The following is a 27615-nucleotide window of genomic DNA, read 5'->3' as shown; positions in this document are numbered from 1 at the left end:
TGAGGAGGTACCTGTGGGCATCCAAGCAGAGCTTAAATAAGTTTGGAAATTAGGAAAGACATCTGGGCTGGAATACCACTTTGAGATTAGTCCACCTGTGGACCCTGGGCTTGGATTACATCTACCAGGGAGAGTGTGCTCTGGAGAAGGGACAGAAACTTGAGAAACAGACACGTTAATAAGTGGGCAGAGGTAGAGATTGAGAAAGATCAGCCAGGAGTCTTTGGGTTGTGAGGTTATGGCAATCAGGGGCTCTTACTTACCTCTGTATCCATGGTGCCTGGGACAGAGTCTGGCATCTATTGTAGTAGGCATTCAACCGATGTTTGTTGAATGAATTTTGAAACTCTTAAACTTGATGACTCTAGGAGACATGCTTTGCTACAATTCTGCTCTAGGGTTGGCGGGCACGCAGTGCTGATCAAGTCAGCCCCCTCCAGGCAGTGGGCAGCAGGACCAGTCCTCATGTGCCTTTGACCTTGACTTTCTGTCCTTGCCTGTAATCATGACATGCTGACCTGAGAAGCATTGTTCTCAGGTCTTTTGAAACCTCCTTCTGTCTGAAACACAAGCAAGTAAGCAGCAAGGACAGCAGCTGAAACAAGAAGAAATAAAGGAGCAGAGTTCACAATTCAGGGGGCAGAGAGCTTGATGGCCTGAAAGGATCAATTAGACACTTTGGGGGGGGAATTTTCAAGCTCTGTCACATCCCATTATTCCATTTGTTCAGTGAAAATAGAAGCTGGGATTTGGGTCATACAGCGGGGCTCTTTGGATGCCAAGGATATTTGAACTGAGAACATTTCTACAGAGTCAGAATGGATGGAAATATGGAATTTCCCTGGATGAAAATGTGAAGACCCATCCACTGATCAGGCCTTTCAAGACATTAACGGAAAAGGTAAGAAACTTGCCTCTGGTAACGCTGAGCGGCCATGCTGATGTGCCTTCCTTGGGCATTCTTTTAGTCAGATGGTTAGATGACTTCAGGGCACATTCACCCTCCAGTTTCAGTAAACTCCTCAGGAGCTCACCAATGGGCAAGAGCCCCAGGACCAGTTTCCAAGAGGCCAGCCTCACATTCTCTTCTTTGGCACTGAGCACCCATTGGATGGAGAAGCACTATTTGGCACCTGGAGGCTGAGCCAAAATGCATTCATAGTTCACTTGCAACAGGACTGGGATGGGCTTTTGTTAGACTGCTGATGTGGGGGACTTAGGGCTAGGAAAACATTGAATTGCTGGAGGAAATTCAGATAGAAATGACGTCCAGTCATGACCGACAAAGGGAGTAGAGAGGAGCAGCCCTAAGGAAATAAGGACAGGTCTTTGGGGTTTATTATCATTATTATTATTACTATTACTATTACTATTACTATTACTATTACTATTAAATTTGGTTCAACACAACTCCAAATTCCTATCTTGGGATCAGTAAGAGTTCTTTGTAAGCTCTAGGCTTTGTGTTGTATGTAAACCACAGCATGCATATCATTGTATGTATATTGGCCATCTGCAGAATTGTGTAGAGCTCAAGAGAATTCTAAATCTAAGAATCTAAGAATCAAAATCACAGGAGAGCTTTGTGCCAATCACTTCCACGAGTCTCATCTTAAACAGTTAGTAATACATGAGGGGTCACTCTCCTATTCTTGCTCCTCTTTATCCACAACCTAGATAATGTCTGGTACCTTCCCTCTAAAGGCAGGAGACTGTAGGGTCTCGTACTTGAAAATGTCAGAAAGACTGACGATGGCGTGTTTTAGGGGAGGTGACGCAGAGGGCGTCTTGACCGAGGGACAAGAGACTGGAGCCCGCTGCACCCCTGTCCGCCGTGGGGGCCGACTTCGCAGGGAGTCAGGCCAGTCAGAGTGCAGGGGTGTGCTCTGCAAATCTCATCTGCTTGGATTTCCTTCCAGGAGAAGGAAATTTACCGCTGGCCTGCCAGAGAGTCCCTGAAAACCATGCTGGCTGTGGGCTGGTCTGTGGAGAGGACCAAAGAGGGAGAGGCCCTGGTTCAACAGCGGGAAAATGAGAAGCTTCGGAGCATGTCCCAGGCCAGCCAGGTATGACAGCGCGCCCCGGGGCCAACACTGGGCCAGTAGTAAGAACCCCCGGAGAATCTGGGAAAGCTCTCCCTGGGGGTGTCAGGGGCCAAGAACCACCAACAGTGAACCCTGAGAATACATCTTTGGCAGCTGAAGTCAGGATACTGATAAGAATAAGGAAAATAATGGCAAACCCAGCAATTCTGTCTTTGCTTCCCTAGGGCAACAGCTACAGCCCTGCTCCCCTGGACCTCTCCAACGTGGTGCTCTCCAGGGAGCTCCAGGTCAGTGTTGGTACTTGCAGAACAGCTTATCTTGCTTTCTAAAACCCCCTAAGTGCAGGGGCGTATTATCCTCCAAAGAGTTTTTTTTTTTTTAAATGGGGTGAGGGGGGCAAGAATGCCTAGAACATAGCACCACTAAAGTATCAGACTGGAAGAGAACCACATCGGGCTGGGGCCACAGGGCAAGTCTCAGCAAAATAAACTAGTTCTCTAAGAAGGCCAGGCTTTGCACTTCTTCCAGGGACGACATAATAGGTAATGACTCAATAAAAGGAGGAGGACACAGCAAATTACTCTATCAACACAGAGAACTAACAACTAGGAGAAAAAACTAATAAGGCTAGGAGAAAACCTGTGAAAAGACCCCTGGGTGGGGGGCGCTTTCCTTGTCCCAGCAGGTGCAACCAGCCCCAGGGACTCTTGTGTATCCCATGGTGGATTCCCTCAGGGGCCCCGTGATGGTGCAGGATTTCGGGGCAGACAACCCAAAGGATGAAATTAAAAGCCCTAAGCTGCCTCCCCCTGCCCACTTCTCCCCCCCACCACCACCCCCCCCCCACTCCCCTCCCATGCACATCGATTGCCACAACAGGCTTCAGCCTGGGCCGGTTACTCTTCAGTCCATCAGACCAACTCTTTGGACCTTAGAGAAAGTTTCTTTCCAACATATACCCTTCATCCCAGGTCACTGTTTTATGAGCCTTATAAAGATGAATTCCATTTGAGAAATCTTTGCAGCCATTTTTCTCCAAGATGTGATTCTTCTTAGTTTGCTCGGCTCAGGGCTTTTGGGGATTCTAGACTGTTGCTTGACTCCCACTTCCATCTCCCTGTCTCAGGTCAGTAATAAAATCCTGAACTCCCGTGACAAATGAAGCGTCTCCAGAATGCAGTTTCAAATGGAAATGTGTGTTTCTCATAAATGCATCAAACTGCCAGGATAATAACTTACAAGGGAAGGACAGAATTAGAAATTGTTTTCTATGTGTATGGGAAGATATGAAACTAATGAGGTGCATAAGCACAGACTAATTAATGATGGGAGACACTCAGCAATGTGCTGTTAGCATTTGTTGGTGCTCCATTCCCGAGCCTGCCTGAAATAGGCTGACGGATAGGAACCCATTTTTCTTCCTCGTTTTCTCTCTGACTGTTGTCTCCTTGGTGGGACACAGGGAATGGTGGAGGTCGTGGCTGAAAACTATCACAACATCTGGGCCAAGAAGAAGAAGCTGGAGCTGGAGAGCAAAGGTGAGCCAGGTTCTCACCCCTGCAGAAGGTGAGCTGGGGGCAGGTATGTTTTCCCGGAGGTGCAAAGGAAAGACCAACTATGTTGTCCTCTCTCGCTTTCCTGAGCCCAGGTGGTGGCAGTCACCCTCTGTTGGTACCATATGACACCTTGACAGCCAAGGAGAAGTTCAGAGACCGAGAGAAGGCACAGGACCTGTTTAAATTCCTCCAAGTGAACGGCATCGTGGTTTCTAGGTAAGTCCTCTTCCGGCTGATGTTAGCGAGGCGAGGGTGGGCTTGTGGGCACGGTCTCTCCCTCTCCAGGTATTTACTCACCTGCCTGCAAAACGGATGAGAGGAAGGGTAGCTGTTAGTATTTTGAAATGAGAAAAGTTTTATTTGGGAGCATGAAGCCGTCTTTTTTGACCTAAACAGGACCAGTCGATATCCATTTTTCAAAACCAGTTATAGCAAAGAATCATGACAAATGATACATATACACTGTAAACATTTGTTTTTAAATTGAAACACATAAACAAGCATTCATTCACAAATCTTGTGCTATAGGCCCCAAGACCTTCTCTTTGTTGTTTGATCGATTGGAGTTATAAACCATATCCGTAGTGTGTCCTCAAAGCTTTGGGACTTGGGCTTCTTTACACAGCAGCGAGAATTACAGCACGTATAAAACCATAGAAATACAGTAATCTTCTAGACTTTTTTTCAACTTCCTCCCCTGTCTTTTACAGTTATCTTCCTTCAGACCTAATTCAGAAACTGTGTATTTGGAAATGCAATTTCAGGCCTTTGCAAAATATGCATCTTAGCTCTCACAGACCCAGCGGTCCTCTTCACACTTTTCATTTTGTTGTTTTATATGATATTTAATTACATAATAACAATAGTACACATAACTGACATAAACAGTCTTTGAAGGAAGGGAACTGATTCTTTTGAAGGCGCAAGTCCACCGAGGAGATGGAATCCATCAAGATTCCCTGAGACTTTTTATCTCAAACTTAGGTTTGTCAGAATTATCTAGAGGAGTGTTGTATGTGAGTATGGTCTTAGCTGCTTAAGTCTTAAAGGTAGAACCTGTTTCCTCTCTGGTCTGATGTCAGTGGTGGGCTGTGCTCCATGGGTCATGCTTGCTGAGTCCCTTGAAGGGTGAAAAACAGAACAGTGTTCCTATTCTGATATAGCCATTCCTCCTAAAAGAAATGTTTGCTAAGCCAGCTGCTGTTTCTTCCATTAGTTTCCTACAGAATGTTGCCACTGCGTGGCAAAAAAACCCAATAAAAATCTATACAAATACTTCTATTGTAGCTCATATGAAAAAATAACAAAACTTATTTGCCATATTGTCAAGCAGGAAATGTCAAACAGCAGGAGACAGCCTCTGGGGAAGCATTTGAGAAATACTCCCTTCGTCATTTTAATCCTGTTCTTAGCACCCAGAGGAATGCGTACTGTCATTTGCTGATAAATAACTTGCTCACAGAAATGAAAAATTCCTCTTTCCCGCAACTAAAAAGGAACTCAAGGAAATACGGGGGGGGGGGGGTGGAAGGAAGAAGATCGTTGAGTTCAGCAAATATATCCTAGTAGCTGCATCTACCACGTGCCAGACCCTACGGAGGGCACTTGGGGGGCAGACGAGGAAGCGAGAGCTCCATCAACAAGGAGAACTCATTCCCCACTATCCACGCCTCTGACCTGCTCCATCTTCAGCTTCCCCATCACTCCATGACAGCCCATTCTTCCTGGTGCTCAAGTCTAAACCCTTGACTCCTCTTTTTACCCAACCCACATCCAGTCCTTCAGGAAATCCTGATGGTTCTGCCTTTAAAAGATATTCAGAATCTGACCACTTCTCACCTGTTCCACACCATCACCATCATTCCTGAAAGAGCCTCTGCCCCGGGCCCCCTGCTTCAGCCCTTGCCCCCCGACTCCACAGTCAGTTTTAAACCTAGCAACTAAAATAATCCTTTTATAGTGTAAGTCATTCCCCTATTCAGAACTTTCAATAGCTTCCCATCTCAGAGCAAAAGCAAAATTCTGAGGATGGCCCACAGGGCCCTAATGATTTACTACCTCCCTCATGTTTTTCACTTCCATTCCATCCACACTAGTATCTGCCATATCCCTTCAACTCAGCATGCATGCTTCTGCCTCAGGACCTTTGCACCACTGCTCCATATGCCTGGAAAGTTCTTTCCCTGGACATCCATATGGCTCACCTCCTCACTTCCTTCAAACCTTTACTCCAATGTCCTTTCCCCATGAAACCAGCACTGATTGCCCATGTGACACTACAGTCTGCTTGCCTCCCCCCTTCAGCCACTCTTGGGCCACCTTTCATACTGCTTTGAGTTTTCTTTTTTCATAATGCTAATTAGCTTCTAGCATTCCACATAATTTATACTTTCTTTTATATATTATGTGTGTCTAGCATATAGGTTCCATGGAGGCAGGGATTTTGTTTGCTTCTCTGATTTATCCCCAGCTTGATATTTGTTGAATGAATGATAAAGATATTTTGAAAAATCTTTTCAGATATTATTCTAGTGTAGGTCTTGTGTGCTCACAGAGGCAGGTTCCAAGTGCAAGGGGATATCAGTCAGATGACAAATCAGGTCATTAAACCAGAATAACCAGTAACTTTTGAAAGTAAAGTCAACACACATAGGATTGCTGATGCTCCAAAGTCACATAGTCATCTCTGTTACTTCCTGGGGTTTACCCATTTCCAACCTAGAGGTATGAAGGATCTGGAGCTGGATGCCTCCTCCATGGAAAAGAGGTTTGCCTATAAATTTTTGAAGAAGATCCTGAAATATGTTGATTCCGCCCAGGAGTTTATTGCCCATTTGGGTAAGTATCATTGTGACATATCCCCCAAATGTGTGCTTCCCTTAATATTTCGTGTTCTCAGAAAGAATGTGGCATTCCTTTATCAAGCGATGATGCTTTCCTACTGTAGCTGTTCGTGATTCATTTTGACATCGTATGGTTTGTGGGGGGATGGTGGCTGAGATTTTGTCCCCCTCTTTAAAAAAAAATCTGTTCATCCTTGGTTTCAGGGTTTGATTGAGCCATTTGTCATTTTTCATATAACTCGTCCTATTGTAACTTTTCCATTGTTTTGCTTTGTGACTGTGGGCATATGACTCAAGCTCTCTGAAGCTGCTTTCTCATCAGTAAAGTGGAGGAAAGGGTAGTGAAACAGCTGAGAGAATTGACACGAGAAAACAACTAACCAGCACAGTGAGAAAGTCCTTTGTAAAATAGAAGATACTTTGTAAAATCAAATGGCCCTTCCATGGCCCTCAGGGAAGCCGCTCTGTTTCTAAAATGCTCTGTTTTTGGTTTAGTTTCCTTTAACTGTGGCCACCTTTGTGTTACTTTTGTCTTTGTAGAAGCCATTGTCAGCAGTGGGAAAACGGAAAAGTCTCCCCACGACCAGGAGATCAAATTCTTTGCCAAAGTAAGTGATTCCCTGCATTTAACCAAATTACTTTCTTCTTAGAATCTGTACGATTTAGGGTGTAAGTTAAGCTCATCTCACAAAGATACCCAAAACTCCAGTGTCTTCGACGAGATGGGCCTGTGTTTCTCTGTTGTGGAACGAACCAGAGGCAGGTAGGTGGTCTGAGGAGGCAGGCAGCCTGCTCTGCTCCACACCGTCACCCCGGAGACCCAGGTACTTCCTCTCCTGGTACTCCACCATCTCCTCTAGTGTGCTGTGTGTCAGTGTGGTCCGGACGGTCTCACCAGTACCTCTGTGGGAAAGGGAAAAAGGAGAGAGGAAGACAAGCTGCTTCTCTTAAAGTGCTTTCCCAGTGGCTAAAACTCCATCATTTTTAGATCCACCTAGCTGCCAGGGAGCCTGGGTGATGCATTCTCTAGCTGGGTGACTCCATGCCCAGCTAAAACATGGGGGTTTCTGTTGCGAAGAGAAAGAAGGGAAGAATGAATTTGGGTACCAGGGAGTAGTCTCTGCCATAGAACCCTACTCAGAGGACTGAATGCATGTGAGGCCTTGGGGTAGCTGTGCCTGAGAAGCAGAGACAGAAGGCTCAAGGTTGGTAGTGCTAGCCTAGGCCCCAAGGGATCCTGTTGGACACCGTGCCCAACAAGGCATGACTAAGCACAGATATATCACTGGACTCTCCTAAAAATGCTGACTCAGCCATATGCACATTTCTCGGGACCCTTAGTCAGTAAGTAGCCTTCTCCATTCCCATATTCCCAAGACCTCTCGTTTGAGGCGTATGAGAGGAAAATGTGTTGGAAACTGCAATCCACCAGGTAGAGTTTCCTGGAAATTCCAGGACCTATGTTCAGAGGCTTTTTGCTCACAGAAAATGAACTTTTTCAAAGGAACCAAAGGAAGGGCTTTGGTTAGCTTCCTAGAAATTAATTTATGGTGGATTTTCCAGGTTCTCCTCCCACTGGTTGACCAGTACTTCACCAATCACCATCTCTACTTCCTGTCATCCCCCCTGAAGCCCCTTAGCAGCAGCGGCTATGCCTCTCATAAGGAGAAAGAAATGGTGGCCAGGTGAGTCTACGAAAGAGAAGGCCATGGTGGCAATGTGCTTTGTATTAAAACCCCAGATTCCTAGAGACTCAATGGTGAATCTTTCAGAGAAATGAACGGTGGCCTAGTGATGGGTAGCACAGAGGTTTTGGTTATCATCTTGGTTTTAAAAGTACTTATATTCATATTTATCTGTATTATTTTGGCAACCAAGAGAAGTGCGCTGTTTGGAGGTATCAGTAGGGCTTGGAAAAAAATTTATGTACTCAGATCAACTTTTATCCTGAAATAACATTTAGAAAAAGGCGAAATCAATCCTAAAGCTTGAACAAGCAAACACACAACATTGAGAAGAAACAGATTAATGCTGTTTTCAATCCCATTCTTATCAGGCTTTTTTAGTTTAAATTTGTTTTAAAGAATCCAATCTTACAAATCCTATTGTGGGTGATCTGATATTTGAAATCCAGAGCAGCACAATTCAATTTAAATTCCAAATAGGAAAAAAAAAAAAAGTTCCTCAGGAGCACCAGCCTCCATCCTCCTTGCTGTAGGCATAACATGTGGGCACCTCAAGAGAGAGGATGCTTTAGGATCAGACTAAAAGATGGATTCCACCATGCCTCTGGTCTTGTCCGGATTTGATCGGGAATGACAGGGAATGAGTTAGACCTCTAAATAGCAAAGAGTTAAGAATTATATTGGAAGCAGGGCGCCTGGGTGGCTCAGTTGGGTTAGGCGACTGCCTTCAGCTCAGGTCATGATCCTGGAGTCCCAGGATCAAGTCCCACATCGGGCTCCCTGCTCCGCAGGGAGTCTGCTTCTCCCTCTGACCCTCTTCCCTCTTGTGCTCTCTATCTCTCATTCTCTCTCTCTCAAATAAATAAATAAAATCGTTAAAAAAAATTAAAAAAAAAAAAAAGAATTATATTGGAAGCAGTCAGCTCTTTCCCTAACAGCCATGGATGGTGGACAGCATACAGTGTACTTTCTAAAGGCCCACCCACTAAATATCACCATCCTCATGAGGACAGTCAGCCTCAGGATTTAGCAAACACTTATTAAGCCCAGAGCTAACAGCTGGTTTTTCCTCCTTACACAAGTGGGCAGTAACTCTTGCATATCATTGTGAACCATCACCATGCTCTAAGAACTGCCTATATATTCTCTCCATTTTACAGATGAGGACACTGAGGTTTGCCCAAAGTGACCCAGGTAGTAAGTTAGGGCGAGAATGAAAGTCCTCTCTAGCCGCATGGAGTGCCATTTTCTCTGCAGTCATTACTTAACCTCATTTTTTAAGAAAGGAGGAGCCCATGCTGTCAAAATGAGATGCACTTAGCATCAGTTGCTGGCCAAAGATTTCCTAAATATTTTCAGGATGCACCGGTATATTCTGTAAGAAGTTCGGGAAATGAGGGGCAAAGTGAGATATTCAGACAATCCAACAGAGGGCAGGTGTGTCTATCTTCTTCATCTATTTTTGTGAGATTGTTAATTCATGGAAATGTAACATTTGTTCAGCCAGGCACCATTTGTCACGGCTGGAAGACAAGATGCATCTGATCAGCCTTGCAAATAGCTTCCAGATCCATCGGTGTGCTTGCCACCCTCCCACAGAAGCTGTAGCATCTGCACCAAATGTTCACACCTCCAGACCCTTCTTGTCCACTCTTTCCCCTCCACCCCACCTCTTCTGCATCTGCTGCCAATCACCAGGGCTACCATACTCTCTCCCCTGTGGTCCCTTTGATTTGTCACTTGCAAATTCTGAGATGGGGAGGCACCTGGGAACTCTGGCCCCTCGCAACACTGGGCTAAGGACAAGAAGGGGCCTTTGAAAACCTCAGGTCCTGGCCTAGGCATGCCTGGGCAAGCACTTCTGACAGCAAGCAGAGCCCTGTTAGTATGAGGATCAAACAATTCCACCATCTGCTTTAGTTAGAAAAACGTTACTTTGTATTTATACAGAGCATGTGTCTGCTTTGAGGCATTTCACCAGAAATATCTGCGTTGATCAGCCCCTAATTCTAAAAACTAAGAGGATCTTGTGATTACTCCCTACTTACAGATGATAAAAGCAAGGCCCAGAGCAGTTAAGTGGCTTCACCGGGACAGCCCAGCTAGTCATAGCAGAGCCGCGGGGCTCATGTTCCTCCAGGCTCTCTCCCTCCCCCAAGTCCATGATTTTTTTTTTTAATCAAATACATAGCTCTTTAAAAAGTGGACACAATGGGAAGAGCAAAAAAGCAGTCCCTGTTTAATTTCACACGAGCAGGCTGTCAAGTTTCTGTTAACTTATTCTGAGTTCTCTGAAGCTCTAGGCCAGGGTTTCCAGCTTATTCCCACTGCAGAAATAAATGACTGCGCACAGGGGACTTTAGCTGTGATTGTCCAGTAGACAGCTCAGTAGACTCCGGGTGTTAATTGAAAACCATTTAAAGGTGAGCAAGTTTATTTTTTTTTAAGTTTTTATTTAAATTCCAGTCAGTTAACAAACTGTAGTGTAATACTAGTTTCATGTGTACAGTATAGTGATTCAACACTTGAGGACATAAAGGTGAGCAAGTTCTGATCTCCGCCAACACTCAGGATGTGTTTCTTCTCCGTTTGAGCTGTTCCCGAAAAGAATTCTGCCCCGTGTGAGTCAGGAAGCCCTCGACAAGCTATGAATGAGAGAGACTGGGAAGGACTTCAGCTCAGTCTCAGCTTGAGAAACCCCTGGCCCGTAGCAGGTGTTTTTAGTCTACCTTCCCCTCTGTGTTCCACCAGGAAGGACTGCTTGCTGAAGGCATTACAAAGTTCTTGCCTTAGCTGGGCCAGTGTCACATAGGGTCAGAGTTCTGAGCAGCCTCGTCCCCAGAGCCATTGACAACACAGGTCACATCATGGCCATGGTGGGTAAGGGTCCATCAGTGGCATGTTCAGAAACATTTATAGAGCTCCTTCCTAACTGCACAAGGCTCTCTACTAGATGCCACAGAAAGCAGAACGCTCAGATACAGATGGATTCATTTCTTTATCAAGGGGTTCCATGATAGAAAAGATGAGCGAAAGCATGGGGTAGGGTCAAAAAGCACCACAAGCATAGCAGATGGGCTTTCCTAGCCTCCAGGGAGGAGCACAGCTAGGAAGCCACTCGGTCAGGCCCATCAACTAATAGGAATTAACAGAGAAAAGCAGTTTCCCAAGATGGCTTTGTCCAACACCATATCCCCCGTCCCTGAACCATTCATTTTCTTCTGTTCCCACCTGCTTGCCCACCTCCCATCTAAAGCTTCCCACCACCAGTGAAGGCTGCAAAATGGTTTGCAACCTGTTGCAACAGTGGAACATGCACGATCCTTGTCAGAATCCGCGTGTATTCCTGAATGTCATCCAGATGAATGTGTCAGCACATGGTACTCTATAGCAAGGGATGGTTTGCAATAACCTGGTCACTGCAAAAATACTGCAGTTGTTGCAGAAGGATTATTTTCTGTGAGGTTGGGGCTGCCTCCAGGGTGCCTTCGTGACTCTCCAACAAGACAGCGGGGAGCACAGATTTTCCTAGTGTGGTCCAGGGGAGTCTTGGAGAGGAACACAATGCATTTTCCTAGAGATCCATTCTGCGCTCTTTGATATAAAGCGTGGAGGCCTGGGGGAGGGAGGGTACAAACCAGTCAGTCCTCGGATTTCTGTGCCTTTCCCACTCACCTTCTTTTCTGCTTCAGCCTCTTCTGCAAACTCGCTGCTCTTGTTCGACACAGGATTTCCCTCTTCGGTAAGTGAAGAGAAGTATTGCTGAAAGCCTCACTCCTCCCTATAATTATCCTTCACTTGCATTTTGCCTTCACGTCGAGTGCCTGTAGACAACCTGAGCCTTAGGCTGAAGGTGTCACCTAAATTTGCCATAGAAAATTGGTCTGAAGTATGATAAATGACCTCTTTACCCCTTAAAGAGCTCAAATTTTCCACACCAATGAATGTTTTAAGTTCTGCCTCTAACATCCATCAAACAGCAGATGTGTCGGGCCAGAGATAAATGCATTGTCCCCACACAGAGATCTGACACTTCGTGTGTTGGTGGTTAATTATGCTGGGCTGCAGTTTGTGCATGTTGAGAAGATTGCATTTAAAAGACAGGCTGAAGGATCTGGGGAGTCACCGGTGATATTTTTGGTTCTAGGCAGCGATTCTACTACAATGGTGAGCTGTCTTCACATCTTAGCTCAGACACTTGACACAAGGTAAGTCTGCCCAGTTTTTTCCAGTAGTTTCTCAAGACTCACTCTCTGACCCCCTCTTCTCACTCACTGTATAGAAGAGAAGACGTGTCCCTGCTCTGCAGGAGCCGGGGGCGGGGGGCACAGGAAGGAGATGAATCTAGCCTGACATTAGTACTCTCCATCTCTCCACTCACATGATGGAGAGCCACTGTCATGACATGTGCTGCACGCTAAAAGCTGAGCATTTGATCAATTCTTCTTTTCCTGAGAAATTCATCTTTTGGAAGATAAAATATGTAATAGAGCAAAGTGCCACTTTGTCCCTCGTTCTCCACGAAAAAAAAGGAAAAGCTAGCTACCTGATGGGTGGCGAGGCCATAAACACCCTGGGAGAGGGGAACCGTAACATTCTGAATCCCAAGCAGCCAAAGAGGGAGGTGCAGGGTTATGTAATAAAAAGATCAGAGACAAAGATGTGTTTGGACCCATGGCCTGAGGGTCTTGCAGGAAAGATGGCTGAAAGGGAAAGAAGTCTTAACAAATGTATGTGTAAGTTCCAGTAAGATAAGCGTAAATGATCTGATGAGATGAGGAAGAAGAGGAGTGGCAAGGACAGACAGGGAGCTCGCTTTCACACACTCGTCAAGCAGAGCCCCTTGTCAAAGTTGGGAGAAGGACTGTATGCAAAAGAGAAACCAACTGAAGGAATGGCCACAAGATGAAAATCTACCAACTAAGAATGGTTACCAAAAAAAGTTAAGGATAATTAAAGGGGATTTGAGGGGTCTATACCCCTAGAACAAGAAACAAACATGGTGATACTAGGACAGCACAAATTCGTAGGATCAGGCCAAGGCACCCCAGAGGATTCAGATCCCTTGCAGCTAGGAAGAGAAATCTTGACTCCCAGGAGCAGCATGTAGCCTGCCTTGGGAGAGAGTTCCCCCTGCCCTCTTTTTTTAAATGCAGGTCAGCGTGTTTGATCATCATTCCTGACAAAACCCAAGACTAGAAAGTTATGAAGACAGCTCATGATTCTTCACAGGCTAGGAGCAAGCCTCCCTGACTTCATTTCTTTGTTTTTATTTTTCTGGTTGGTTGGATGATTATCCTGAAAATGCTGTAGATAAAAAACATCTGTTCTTGAAGCAAGCCTGTCGTAATCTTGTGAATAAGATGTTGAAATATGGAAAATAATAGTTGACTTGTTAGCTTTGCTCCATTTCTAAGTTTTATGAAATAGTTTTGAGGGGAGGCTAATCTCCATTCCCACAGGGCACATTCTGTAGTTGTTCTCCACACCCCCCGTGGTCTGATGAAGCTGTCTGTTTTTTTTTTTTTTTTTTTTTTGAGACAGAGAGAATGAGAGAGAGAGAGAGAGCACATGAGAAGGGGGAGGGTCAGAGGGAGAAGCAGACTCTCTGCCGAGCAGGGAGCCCGATGCGGGTCTCGATCCAGGGACTCCTGGATCATGACCTGAGCCGAAGGCAGTCGCTTAACCAACTGAGCCACCCAGGCGCCCGAAGCTGTCTGTTTTAAAGGGGGCTTTCTGTCCCTCTTCCCTTCCCTTCTCCAAGCTAGGACATCCCTGCAAGCTAATAGAAATCTAAACTTCAGGTGACTTCTTTGTTCTCTGTAAGAGGTCCTGCATCATGGGAGAGCTAATATTTCTAGCTACTCCTTATAAAAGTAGCTTATCCCGTAATTAACTCTAAGAAAAACTCACCTCTCCTTCCTTCTAATTAGATATTTACAGAGGGGGGCTCTTGGGTGGCTCAGTCATTAAGCATCCGCCTTCAGCTCAGGTCATGATCCCAGGGTCCTGGGATCAAGCCCCGCATCGGGCTCCCTGCTCCGTGGGAAGCCCGCTTCTCCCTCTCCCACTCCCCCTGTTTGTGTTCCCTCTCTCGCTGTGTCTCTCGCTGTCAAATAAATAAAATCTTTTTTTAAAAAAAGATATTTACAGAGGAATGTAGCCAACTGGGACACTATACTGATAAAGGATGACTAAACTCAGTTTCATTCTAAACCCTCTTCTGTATTTCCTGAACAGTGGAGCGCTAATTCCATCCTACAGAGAATACCATCCTGTTGTCAGCCCCCCTTGGGATTGTGTGATCCAGGTGACTCCCTGGATGCCAACTGTTCTCTCCACTTCTGACTCAGTGTTTTCAGTTGACTAGAGTGTCAGATGTCTGCTGGGTTAAACTACAGGTCACCAGTTTCATGAAGGGGGTTGGCCAAAGGTTTGGATTATGATTACGCTTCTGGTCTTGAACATCGTTTGCTTACAGGACGGTCATGAAGTCAGGCTCAGAGTTGGTCAAGGCCGGGTTACGAGCATTCTTTGAAAATGCTGCAGAAGACTTAGAGAAGACTTCAGAAAACCTGAAGCTGGGGAAGTTTACCCATTCCAGAACACAGATTAAAGGCGTGTCTCAGAATATTAACTATACCACGGTGGCTCTGCTCCCCATCTTGACGTCCATCTTTGAGCACGTTGCTCAGCATCAGTTTGGGGTGGATTTACTCTGTGAGTCCTATTACTGTCTATTGTGGATTTCTATGCACGTGGCCCCAGATAAGAAGTGTGTGGCTCATTCACTTGAGTTGACCTTGAAAGTAGAACGGAGTGATAATTATTCCATGCTGTTTTCTTCTTAGGTTTAAAAATGAAATAATAAATACTTAGAGGAGGAGAAATCCTCCAATTTGAGTATATAATATTTCATCTTTTCCCCACTATTATTCAGGACCAGAATTTTCCACCCACTGGCTTAGCTGTCAGCCATTGTGTTCCCACTTAATTTGAAAAGGTTATCTGAGTAATCCAGCAGGGGATATAGGGATATAGGTTCACTCCCAGGGTTTTTCAGATACCAATTTTCCTGTTAAGAAGCCCTAATTTATTCATTGGATGCCAGGAGCAAAGGAAAGCTGCTAACATTTCATTATCTGAGCCTTCAGAAGAAGACCATAGTCAGTTAGTTTTATTTCAATTTGCATTTAGTACCACATATTGCCCCCTAGAGCAAATATTCTGCCACCAAGCTCAGTTTCACGCTTTAAATGTTGGCACATGATTTAATTCAATTTAACCAACTGTTGATAGCTGACGCTGTGACTGCTATATCCCTGAACAAATGAAAATCAGTTATTTCCATGGAGGAGGGCAGAGGGATGGGGGAGCATCCAAACTCATTATGTCATGTCATGGAAAGAATGCCCTTCCTTATTGAAAACCTAAAAATTAAATTAGTTCTCATTATGTGCAATTAGTCCCTGCCTTATTATGAGTTCCAGACATTGAAGGAGCATGTAGCCGATGGATTCAACTCTGTGGATTCCTAAGTGAAAATGCCCTTCCCTCAGGAAAACATGGCACAATCATGATATGATTGAATTGTTTTTTGAAAAATGTCCATCAGAGAACTTGGGACAGGTGGACATGAGAAATTTTGGTCTATCTCTAAAGAGGTAGGGATGTTCTACATGTCTTCCTAGGAAATTAACAAAAGACTCATTCAAACTTCAGATGTCTTGCATTCTTCCTTTCAAAGGAAGGAGATATTACTATATATAAAACTTAACTATAGTGTTCCCCCCGCCATTGGAAAAAAAAAAAATCCCATATGGATCTCGTTGGTCAAATGATTTCTTTCCCTGAGAAGCAATGCAATTCACATCAAAAGCCCACAAAGGAACAGAGATGACTCAGTGGAGGGCGTTCTCCTGTCAGTGGGTTCTCCCCCAGTTCAGTAACCAGCATCTGGGGAGAAAGGGACTATATCATGCGGGGGTGGGGGAAGGCTGGGGGGCGCAGTGCGGGGTGCATGCACTGCCTTTAGCCCCTGGGTCATGCCAGCATGTGTTTTCTGTTGGACCCTTTCCTTGTGCCCAAGGTGAAGTGCTGGGATTGAAGCATGGTAATGACTGCTCTTTTTTGTTCTTTCCAGTAGGTGATGTGCAGATTTCATGCTACCACATACTGTGCAGCCTCTACTCCCTTGGGACTGGAAAGAATATCTATGTTGAAAGGTAATTAGTGAACAAAAGAGGCTTACACGTGCAAGGCTTAGAAAAATGTTACAGTCTTTCAACACTTAACAACATCTTTTCAGTACAGCAAAATCAAAATGCTCACTGAAATGGGATGGTGATTCTGAGCCTAGGTCATTAAATGTTTATGGCAATATTAAAATGTAGTGAGGCTATTGAGATTTATGACTTCTGTGGAGCTAAGTTAAAAAGAAAACCACAGGCCAAAATTGGCATTACTTGGGCCAGGCCAAGTCACCAAAACAGGGCTTAATACCTAATCTCATTGCAGTTTCTTATTTTTTTTTTAAGATTTTATTTATATATTTGAGAGAGAGAGAGTACAAGAGAGAGCACGAGCAAGGTGGAGGGGCAGAGGGAGACGGAGAAGCGGACTCCCCGCTGAGCAGGGAGCCCCATGTGGGGCTCCATCCCAAGACCATGATCCCAGGATCATGACCTGAGCCAAAGGCAGACGCTTAACCCAGGTGCCCCCTTAATTGCAGTTTCAACCTCCTGTAGAAATCTAAATCTTTTTTTTTTTAAAGATTTATTTATTTATTTATTTGAGAGAGAGAATGAGATAGAGAGAACATGAGAGGGGGGAGGGTCAGAGGGAGAAGCAGACTCCCTGCTGAGCAGGGAGCCCGATGCGGGACTCGATCCCGGGACTCCAGGACCATGACCTGAGCCGAAGGCAGTCGCTCAACCAACTGAGCCACTCAGGCGCCCCAGAAATCTAAATCTTAACTGGTAAGTCTAATAGGTGCCAATGAGGTAATCTGTCATAAGGGTCCTCTCTGTCCCCTAAAGGAAGATGAGGTAATCTGCAGGATAAGACCCCCAGGTCTTCCCCCTGAGGGAAAGCTACCTAGCCTGGACCAAACTTTTCTTTTTTTTCTTTGGCTTCTGACTTTGTTGTCCCACTCTTCTTCCTATAAAAACTTTCCATTTTGTACCATCTCCTCCAAGCACCCCGCTACTTGCTAGATGGGATGTTGCCAGATTCATGAATCACTTAAAGACAATGAGAGCTTCAGATTTACTCAGTGGAATTTTGTTTTTTAACAGATAGCTGGTAAATGTATGTGACTGGAGAAGCAATACTGTATAGCCAAGCTAAATCGTGTGCTAGTGACCAAAGAACGTTGAAGAAATGTCTATTTCTTCATAATCACAGCTTCCAAATAGCTTTCAGAGTTCCTGTGGTTAAAGCTTGCAGAAAACCTCAAGGGACATGAGGCTGTTACTTTAGCGTTTAATGAGTTTCTATGTGATACAACCCTGGACCTTTACCATTCTCGGCTGTCAGATTAGCTCTGGTTTTAAACAAGTGCACATTTTGGAAGCAGAAATGCAATTCAGAAATCTTGAATCCAAACAAGCTGATCCAATTCCGGAAGGAAACCACTATTAACAATTTGGTGTATGTCATTTCAGATATATTCTACACATGTACATTCGTACACATGTGGGATCATAATATCCATATTGCTTTGCAACTTTGTCCTGTTGGATGAAGCTAAAAAACTGAATTCCTTTACCATTCAACTCCTATTTTTAGATTTATTATTTAGATAAAATGTCATTACCTTTCTACTTTAAAAAGGTAAGCAAATTTAGTACACTTGTATTCCTAGCTATACTTTCTGCCTTTCCTTTTTTGCTCTATAATTTCTTAAAACAGGGACTCCTGGGTGGCTCAGTTGGTTAAGCCTCCAACTATTGATTTTGGCTCAGGTCATGATCCCAGAGTCATGGGATTGAGCCCTGCATTGGGCTTTGCACTGGGCATGGAGCCTACTTAAGATTCTCTCTCCCTCTCTCTCTCTGCCCTCTCCCCCAACTTCCCCCCCCCCGCACTCACACACGCATGTGTGTGCTCTCTCGCTCTCTCTCTAAAATCATAATAATTTCTTATAACATTTACATTCTATTCTAGAACCAATATTTCCTGAGTTGTTTGTTTACCTTACTTTGTATTGTAATGATTCACCAAATAGCCAATCCTTTTGAACCATGACTTTCCCATTCCAAATTTTTTATTTTGTTTTGTGTCTTGGTTGGCCAGATTCATCATTAAGTATTTGTTTCTGTAAGAGTTCTTAGATACTCTTGAATCCTTGCATATTTTGGAATATTACCCCTTGACTTTGTGAAAAATTTCTGTGGTATAAAATCCTTGGGTCATAATTTTTTTTGCCTCAGAAGCATGTAGAATTTGCTTCTTTGTATTCTGACAATGCACCCTAGGCCAGGGGATTTACTGACTTACACATGACTTTGCAGTGGGAGGGGAAAAACTGGCTGTTTGTTGGATTCCTTCTTCAGTCCTGAAGCTCAGTAAGTTCCTATAATATGTTCCAGGATGTGCTTATTCTGTATCAGTCCCTCTGCTTCTCCTCAGAACTTAATATGCCCCCTCAGTATTCAGAACTGGGTCTTCCATTTTTTACAAATCTTTCACTTTATTATGTAATTGTGGAGGGGGGTTCCCTAGCTGTTATTGAGGGAGAGGTTGTATTTGTTGGCTTTTCCTTAATCTTCCACATTTCTCATTTTCTCCCAAGTACTGTTAGCTAGTTGCTCTTTCCTGTTTTGGGTTTGTAAGGTAATTCTCAAACTTTCTCCATGTTCCTGACTCTCTTTATTTTCTTTATTTTCTGTGAATGTATCAAAAAGAATTTTTCTGTATTTTTTCCTGGATAATTCTTCCTCAGAACCATGTTTCTCATCTACTTCTTGATCATTAGCTAATTGCTAGTTTTCAAGAATGAAAAAGAGCATGTGTGCACATGTGTGTTTGTGGGATGGTGGTGTGTGTTGAAGGAGTGTATGGGGAAGAAACATCATCCAGCTTCACATCTGACAAACTGGCTCAGGACTCCCTCACTCTGCCCACAGTGCCTTTAGCACTAGAGTGCATCCACCTCTAGCCTTTGGTGTCTCCCCCAACAAAAGTAAGCAAGTGGCCCAGGTGAGAGGTCACAGGTAAAATTTTTAGTGCAACCTAAAGACATAGGGCTTTTGTATAGTCATTTAAATTAGGTTTATTCCAGGTGCCTGGGTGGCTCAGTCAGTTAAGCATCTGCCTTCAGCTCAGGTCATGATCCCAGGGTCTTGGATCTAGTCCCACATCGGGCTCCCTGCTCATCGGGGAGCCTGCTTCTCCCTCTCTCTCTCTCCCTCTCCCTGCTGCTCCCCCCGCTTGTGCATGCACTGTCTCTGTCAAATAAATTAATTAAATATTTTTTAAAAATAAATTTTTAAAAAAGTAGGTTTATTCCAGCCAGTAGAGGACTTGAGTCAGCAGCTACAGGACAGGTTACTTCTCGCTCTTGCACTCTACTTCCCGTCCAGTGGCTTCTCCAGGCTCGGAGTCCAGGTCACAGGAATGATGGCATGTACACTTCTTCCCTACTCTGTCCTGCCTGCCTCTCTGCAGTATGAACCTGGTCCTGCATCCCCAGCAGGTCTCCCTGCACCCCCACCCACACACACACCCTTCATTGTTTCAAGCACAAGTTCATATTCTAGGCTCCTCAGAATCCCCGTGTTTACTTCCAGAGATTTCTACACTCTGCTCTTAGCCCAGAAAGTATGTTTCAGTTTCAGCGTCCCCACTTGATTTGGTCCATACTTTGTGGCTTGACATTATCACACATTTTCTCATTTCAGCAAAGATCCCAATGTCTTCCCAATTTTTTCCCCATTTCTTGTGTGCTTTAGGGAGGAAACTTCAGTCAAAAACACCATTTCTCTGCCATCTTTTGCTAAAGTGGCTAATGAATGTCTGCAGGGTTGTAAGGGAACCACTAAATATTTGGTTTCCAGCTACAGCTTGCGTGTGCATTGTGGATGGGAGACTCTAGACACCTCAGTGACAGGGTTGACGGTAAAGAAAAGACAGTCATTGAAACAGAATAGAGACCTTTCTTTTGGGATATGTTCCACTTGAGACAACACTGAGATCACTGACAAGTAGAGTTTTCAACAAATTTTCAGCAAAAAAGTAAAGGCTTATGCATTTAACCACAGAGAATACTTGCCTTCTTTGATGGGGAGATACTTTGTTCACAACATTTGAGGGGGGTTGGTCAAGAAGCGAAACTTGGAAATTGATTGAACCATTGGAACCTTCATTTTATTTCAAATGAAAACTGTTTTTCCCCTTCACACTTTAGAGACATTTCTTCCTTCCTGTCCTGCCGCCTATGACCAGTTGTTTCTGACCAAACATTGCACACCTTCCCTAAGCCTCTGAGGGGACTCGTGTGGCTCATCTAGAGCCGTGGCCTGCCTCAGCTTTCTGCCCCTCTTCTACATATTACTTCCTCTCCTTAGCATCCTTTGGAACAGACATGAAGGAACTCCCAAAATTGCAAAACACCAGATAGGTACAAGGCATAATTCTTATTACCATGATGACTTTTACTCTGCCTGGATCTCTAACAATAGACATTTGAGAGGTTAGATCTGGATCCGTGGAAATAAAATCAAGAGATGGACAAGGAGAGCCTGCAACTTATCAAATTAGAAAGTAACAAAGATTGAAATATAAATCGCACCCTCTTCAACCTGTCACCATTGACGAAGTTTTACTATATGAAAGATACTGTGCTAGGCAGTAAGAACTGAATTGGAAAGGGAAAGAGAGTTCCATATCCAGTGAACAGACTCTTCAAGTAGACCCTTTGGTTGCTGGAGCTGTTTCAATAGCCCTTATTTGGCTCAGTCCAAACCCACACTGCCCCCTGGGGGCGCTAATGACCAGAGAAGCATTCTAACAGCAGGCTTTTGCTCAGTCCCTCTTGGGGTCTGGGGGCCAAGGTCATTGGCAGACTTGTGCGCTTTACTTTTACAGAACTTTTCACAGCAAAACCAGGAGAACTGTTGTTTATCCCTGTTGGCCAAATGGCTAATTAGCATCATTGTGTGCCCTAGACTAGAAAATGCCCTGCTGTGAGCTTGTTGAGATTCAGCTTTGTCAGTAATTAATATCAGAGAGCACAGGGAATGCATGTCCCCGAGGCAGCATAACACTGGAAAACTGTCTTTTGCCCCCACGGGTTGCTTTTGTGTCCGACTAACTTTCTAGAAATCCACTTTTGTGAGATTGGGACTTTAATTTGATGAGAGAAAGAGAAAAGAGAAGAAGAATGGGTCCAGTTATCACCAAGGCAACTCAGGCCCCGCTGTTTCCAAGGTTCATCTTGCTGGGCCAAGTAGAGTTTGCGCTCAGATTTGACCTTACCCCCTTGTCATCCTGATTGTCGCCCAGATTTTCTTTCATCAGTGCTCTCCCTCTGGCATTTCTTTCACCCTCACGGCTTAGCTTCTTCTTTCCTCCTCCCGGAAAGGCAAGACTGAGGAAACAGAGTATTTCTCCTCAGTGGCCCCTGCGGTTGGTTGAAACAGTGAGGCTTGCTCCAAAGGGAGGTCGTGGTGCAGAAGGTCCCTGCAGAGAAGCCCACGTCTCACTCCGTCACCTTCCAGCAGGGGTGCAGGCTGCAGCGGGAGCCGGAGGCTCCATACAGAAGATGCAGAGGACCTGGTCTGTCTGAGGGCTGCTGCTCAGCCCCCAGAGCAGACCCGGACGGGGGGACTCACAGTCACACCTCCAGCACAAGGAGAAGGCTGTGCCATCACCTCTAAGAAGTGATTGCTTGCTTGCTGGAGGCTGATTTTAAAGTTCTCTGCTCAAACACTTCACAGCTAAGCAAACTCAGCTAGTCCCCTAAACGCTGAGCTTAAGAAGATAGAAGATGAGAATTAAAACCACATGTATTAATTGTCCTTTAATCAAAAGGTGGGCACCTGGGTGGCTCAATTGGTTAGGTGGCTGCCTTCGGCTCAGGTCGTGATCCCAGGGTCCTGGGATCGAGTCCCACGTCGGGCTCCCTGCTGAGCAGGGAGCCTGCTTCTCCCTCTCCCTCTGCCTGCCGCTCTCCCTGCCCTGTGCTCGCTCAGTCTCTGTCAAATAAATAAAATCTTCAAAAATTTTTAAATAATCAAAAGGTGACTTTTTTCATAAGTTTGGTAACGTGACAGAAGATGGGGGGTGTGGGGGGACAGGTTCCAAGACAGCTTTCTACTCACTCGTTCACCCACCGTCTCCCTCCACACCCCTCCCTCTGGTCCAGCAGATTCCCAGTGCCTCTCAGCAGTTCTTAGACCCTGCAGGTTCTGATTCTACCCCAGATAGCCATATCAAGTTATTTTTGGGGGGACCAATCAAGATCACAGTTTTAAGCCAATTCAAGTGTGTCTCTTTCTCTCCTATAATCAAGTTGCACATTGATCCTAATTCTTGTAATTAGACCATAAATATGTTATTTTATCACATTGCTTCAGGGTTCTAAGGAGAAAGGCTTGGCTTTTTACTATCTGGAAGACAAAGGCTAATGTTCAGACTCCGTGGCTTACTCCTCAGCAAGCAGTGGCTCTCCTAGCCACCCTCCCCCCCCCACCCCATAGTAAATGCTTGTTATACACATCTGGAGACCCTACACTTCCGACATTCTGGCTTCTTGGTGCTGTTGGAATTATTGGCCATTATCACAGTGAAGGGCAATTAACCCAGCCTTCAGTTCAGGTTTTGGTGGGGAGCTGAAGGGAACCCTGAGGGCTGAATGCCTTTCTGTTTCCACAGAACTGTTGTATGCGTGTAAGCATTTGCTCCTGGCTCCAAGTGTGCCCTCTCTAGCTGGCAGTTTTCCCCATGATGGTCCCATTAACATCCCCCAAGATGCAGCCTGACACCCTCAGCTCCCACGGACTCTGCTAGTGGGCTTCAGATACACAGCATCAGCACTCATTCTGATTGGTCAGACACAAAGGAAGGCAAACAAGACATGTTTGAACACTCTAATCCCCATCCACTTCTTAATTATAGACATATCGTCTGCATTTTCCACTAATTATCTTTGTATCGTGGTCTAAGAAAGGACTCATAATATTAGTTTGAAGACATTTTCCTCTTTGGGAACTGACATCACGTGTGTAACTCACATAACAGGTGTGTAGTCTGACAGTGATTGAATGCCGGTAAATGACAGAAAGAAGACATTGATGATGGAAAAACAGATGGCTCTGGTCTCTCATTCATCAGAAAGCAACAGATGTCAGCGCCCATACAGGACCCTTCAAGTCAGCACTGTCACTGTGTGACACTGGGAGAAGGGACCCGCTGAGCTAGCCAGTACGCTGACTCCAAGGCTAAGCCCAGGTCCAGGAGAGGAAACACGATCTCAGTACCAGCTCTGCTTTGACAGCCAGTGGCTGGTTTCCATTACTTACACTTGCTGACTTGGCTAGCAGGCAAGCAAGCACAAGTTCTCCCAGCTGGAAAACTAGAAATCTGAACAAGGAATCCTAAGCATTTTGTTCTTGTTTGGTTGCTCATTTCACACAAATACTTGAGACCCAGAGCTTTATACATGATGGACACTCAAATATTTGTGTAGAATATTTGTGAGAAGTAACAGGTGTTAGAGGTCTTTCCTCTAAATCAAGCAATGTGCTTTAGGACGTGTTTCTCTTGCAAGGCAGGTCTTTTATTTTGTGTCTTATTGGTGCTTTGGGCCCATTATCTACTGTTCCAATGAGCAAACACCAGCTCCATCCAAAGCAGGGAATAGACACAGAGAGACACAGAAGATTTCAAAACATTTTGAGAACAGAGAGAGGATCAAATTCAATTTGGATGATGGCAAAACTTCTCAGAAATGCTGGGAGAAAAGAACAAAACTGCAGAGTGTATTACTATATTGCCTTCACCAGTTTTAAGAACCAGGGTCTATGTGGTAAGACCATTGTACACCAATGGTCAGTGTCCAGAGAAAGATGGGGGGAGGGAGAAGTGCTTGTAATCTTGCTGAGCCCAGGATCCAGGGATGTCCAGTAGAGTAATCTATGGGGAGATGGCCTGAGACATCTTGAGAAAGGGGTCTGGCCCACCATGCATGGGGCCAGTATGTGGTGGCACCACTTCTAAATGGACTTCTTTGTTTCCAGGCAACGTCCTGCCCTTGGAGAATGTCTGGCCTCATTGGCAGCTGCCATCCCAGTGGCGTTCCTGGAGCCCACCCTTAACCGCTACAATCCACTCTCAGTCTTCAACACTAAAACCCCCAGGGAGAGGTCTAGTAAGTATCTTCCCTCAGAGGTCATCAACCCATATGTTGAGAGGAAAGCAGCCAGGAAGGAAGGCCATCCAGCAGGGAATAGCTGCCTTGCAGCACTTTTGGTTTATATAGTCTGAGAGGGGCCAGGAGGTCAAAGCTGGGGTCCATGTTGTGTGTCTCCATTTTACTGGAAACATGGACACAGGCAAGTACTTTGTTATCACTGGACTTTGGCTTCCTCTTCTGTACAATGAGACGGTGTGGTTGATTTCTAAATCCCTTCCCATCCTAAAGCCTTAGGCTCTCTAGTCTGCCCTGGCTGCAAGTCCCCTTCTGCATGTGGGGACATGACTTTTTTATTAGTTCCTCTGCAGAGTGTCATCAGAAGGGGCACACGTGCACTAGTAATCTAATTGTACTTTCCAAGGTCAGGGAGAGGCTGTGTTTCCAAAGATGATAACCACATGCTGTCTATCATTGTAAAAAATAAAGCATAGGAAAATACCAATCTCTTACACTGTTGGTGGGAATGCAAGCTGGTACAGCCACTCTGGAAAACAGTATGGAGGTTCCTTAAGAAGTTAAGAATAGAGCTACCCTGCGACCCAACAATTGCATTACTGGATATTTACCCCAAAGATACAGATGTAGTAAAAAGAAGGGGCACCTGCACCCCAATGTTCATAGCAGCAGTGTCCACAATAGCCAAACTGTGGAAGGAGCTGAGATGTCCTTCAACAGATAAATGGATAAAGAAGATGTGGTCCATATGTACAACGGAATATTACTCAGCGATCAGAAATGATGAATACCCACAATTTACATTGACGTTGGTAGAACTGGTGGGTATTATGCTAAGTGAAATAAGTCAATCAGAAAAGACACTTATCATATGGTTTCACTCATATGTGGAACATAAGAAATAGTGCAGAGGATCATAGGGGAAGGGAGGGAAAACTGAATGGGAAGAAATCAGAGAGGGAGACAAACCATGAGAGATTCTTGACTCTGGGAAACAAACTGAGGGTTGCGGAAAGGGAAGTGGGTGGGGGGGATGGGATAACTGGGTGATGGGCATTAAGGAGGGCATGTGATGTGATGAGCACTGGGTGTTACAGACAATTAATGAATCATTGAACACTACATCAGAAATTAATGATGTACTATATGTTGGCTGATTGAATTTAAATAAAAAAAACACTAGGAGGGACTGAAATTATGCAAGAAAGAGAAGTTAACAGGGGTGTTGACACACTTAAGTTCTAGAACAGCAGTAGGTAAACTGTGGCTATGGGCCTAATCTGGCTGCTGCCTATTTTTGTAAATAGTGTTTTATTGGAACATGGTCTCACCTTCTCATTTACATGTTGTCTGTGGCTGCTTTAGCACTACGTAGGGGAGGAAAAATAATTTTCTCTCTACTCTTAATTGTTCTTGGCTGAGACCCCCCCCCAAAAAAAAAGATTAACAGGAGAAAAAAAATGTAATTATATATACATGAGTACCCATAGGAGCCCCACAAAGTTACGAGACTCAAAATGCAGCCAGCAGATTGAGGTTTATAGACAGACCATTCAGAGATAAGGGTCTGGGGATTCAAAAGGACGAAGGCAATTGATGGAAAGGGGAGAAGTGGAAACATTTGGTAAACGTTTGCCCTGCCCTGCCCTGCAGATGAGTTTCTCAGATGAAAAAGTGATCTCGGGTAAATAGCTCACTTCCTGGTACAGGCCCCCTTTCTAATGTAAATTTCCTTTATAAAATTTAGATTTCTCTTACACAAGGGTAACTTCTACTCTGTTTTCAGAGTTTCTCCTGTGTTTGTAGATTCTTTAAAAATAATCAGCCCAAAATAATCCTTATGCCAAGAAGCATATTTTCAGTGGCACATTTTGCTCCAATTCAACCTCAGGGGCAGAGTTGAGTCATGGTGGCAAAGATTGTCTGGGGCCTACAGTGTTTATTTACTATCTGGACCTGTACAGAAAAAGTTTTCTAGAATACTCCAGAACTGGAATCCAAGACAGGTTATACATCTACTCCCAGGGAGATGGAAGGGAGAGTCCTCCTATGTGGATGAATTGTGATCCTACTGGAGGTCAATGGAATAGAACAGAGGAGCTTCAAACAGGGAAACTTGAATAAAGTTTGGACTCCAACTAGAAAGAACTATAATGATTTAATGTAACATGAAGCAAAAATTACCACACCATGGGCCTAGTCAATATTAAGGAAGAAAAAACTGTAATAAACCATTTCAAACCGGAACCTATTGTACTCAGAACCAATATTCTCTGAAAATATTGATAGAGTCTAGATGACTAGACTGTGTGGCAATTCCATTCGGTTCAAGCCTCCTTTTCAAACTGTCTTGAGATCCTGAGAGAGAGTTCTAAGAGCCAGAACTTTCTATTCATGTCACACTCCTGTGTCATCCTCTTCTCTCCATGTAAGAATGCAGAGCGCTAAGCCAGTGGCTTTGTCCCCACTTGCTTCTCGTTACTTCAGATAAAGAAGCACATTGCCCCCAGAAACGATGACCAGGACAATTTAGACAAAGCCACTTAATGAAGTTCTGGTCCCAAGCTTGAATAAATACAGTGGAGACTAGTGTTCTCAAAGTTAGGAGAGAGACATTGCCCAGATGCTTCAGCTTTCCAAAGTCTCCTGTGACTTCTCTAAGTTCATTTCCTGCCCCTTGCAGTCTCACCTAACCCTTTCTCCCCTTTCTTGGCCTAGCGAAAATCTATCTCTAACCTTGTTTTTCTCCGCCCATTCCTGATACTGAATGAGTCACATCTTGTAGCTCACATAGGAGCTAAGCAGCTGGGTAGGCTCTGGTTGAGAAAGGGCTGTTGACACCTGTAGGCATAGGCCAGCCGAAGTGTTGCTCCACAGCTCCAAAGGGACATGGGCCTAGTCATGACAGCGCTAGATATTTATCCGTTTGTTCTGCCCCAACTGTGATTCAGGAGATCATATGTCTCTTTTTGACCAATGTGTAGAGCTGTGCCTTGGGAAATGGACCTCCTCTGCTCTTGAGCTCATAGACATACAGTAGCAGGCAAAATGAGGACTTGACAAAGATGGAGGAAGCCTTGGATAAGCTTTGGGAAGGAAGGGCATGACTCTGTC

At 44.7% G+C, this 27615-nt stretch overlaps 1 protein-coding gene across 1 annotated transcript in view; it reads left to right on the top strand.

Moving 5' to 3' along the window:
• Positions 1-27615, top strand: part of RYR3 (ryanodine receptor 3) — a 523406-nt gene that overhangs the window by 425759 nt on the left and 70032 nt on the right. The window contains exons 53-65 of the mRNA XM_027569112.2: positions 812-901; positions 1920-2066; positions 2270-2332; positions 3508-3583; positions 3694-3817; positions 6324-6439; positions 6985-7052; positions 8008-8129; positions 11822-11871; positions 12277-12337; positions 14611-14849; positions 16273-16354; positions 24371-24501. Coding sequence (XP_027424913.1) covers positions 812-901; positions 1920-2066; positions 2270-2332; positions 3508-3583; positions 3694-3817; positions 6324-6439; positions 6985-7052; positions 8008-8129; positions 11822-11871; positions 12277-12337; positions 14611-14849; positions 16273-16354; positions 24371-24501 — 1369 coding nt within the window. The remainder of the gene's footprint in view (positions 1-811; positions 902-1919; positions 2067-2269; positions 2333-3507; positions 3584-3693; positions 3818-6323; positions 6440-6984; positions 7053-8007; positions 8130-11821; positions 11872-12276; positions 12338-14610; positions 14850-16272; positions 16355-24370; positions 24502-27615) is intronic.

This window comes from Zalophus californianus, chromosome 6 (assembly GCF_009762305.2).
Source record: "Zalophus californianus isolate mZalCal1 chromosome 6, mZalCal1.pri.v2, whole genome shotgun sequence".
Taxonomy (NCBI): Eukaryota; Metazoa; Chordata; class Mammalia; order Carnivora; family Otariidae; genus Zalophus; species Zalophus californianus.
Note: the sequence above shows the minus strand (reverse complement) of the source record. Positions and strands in the feature narration are given on the sequence as shown.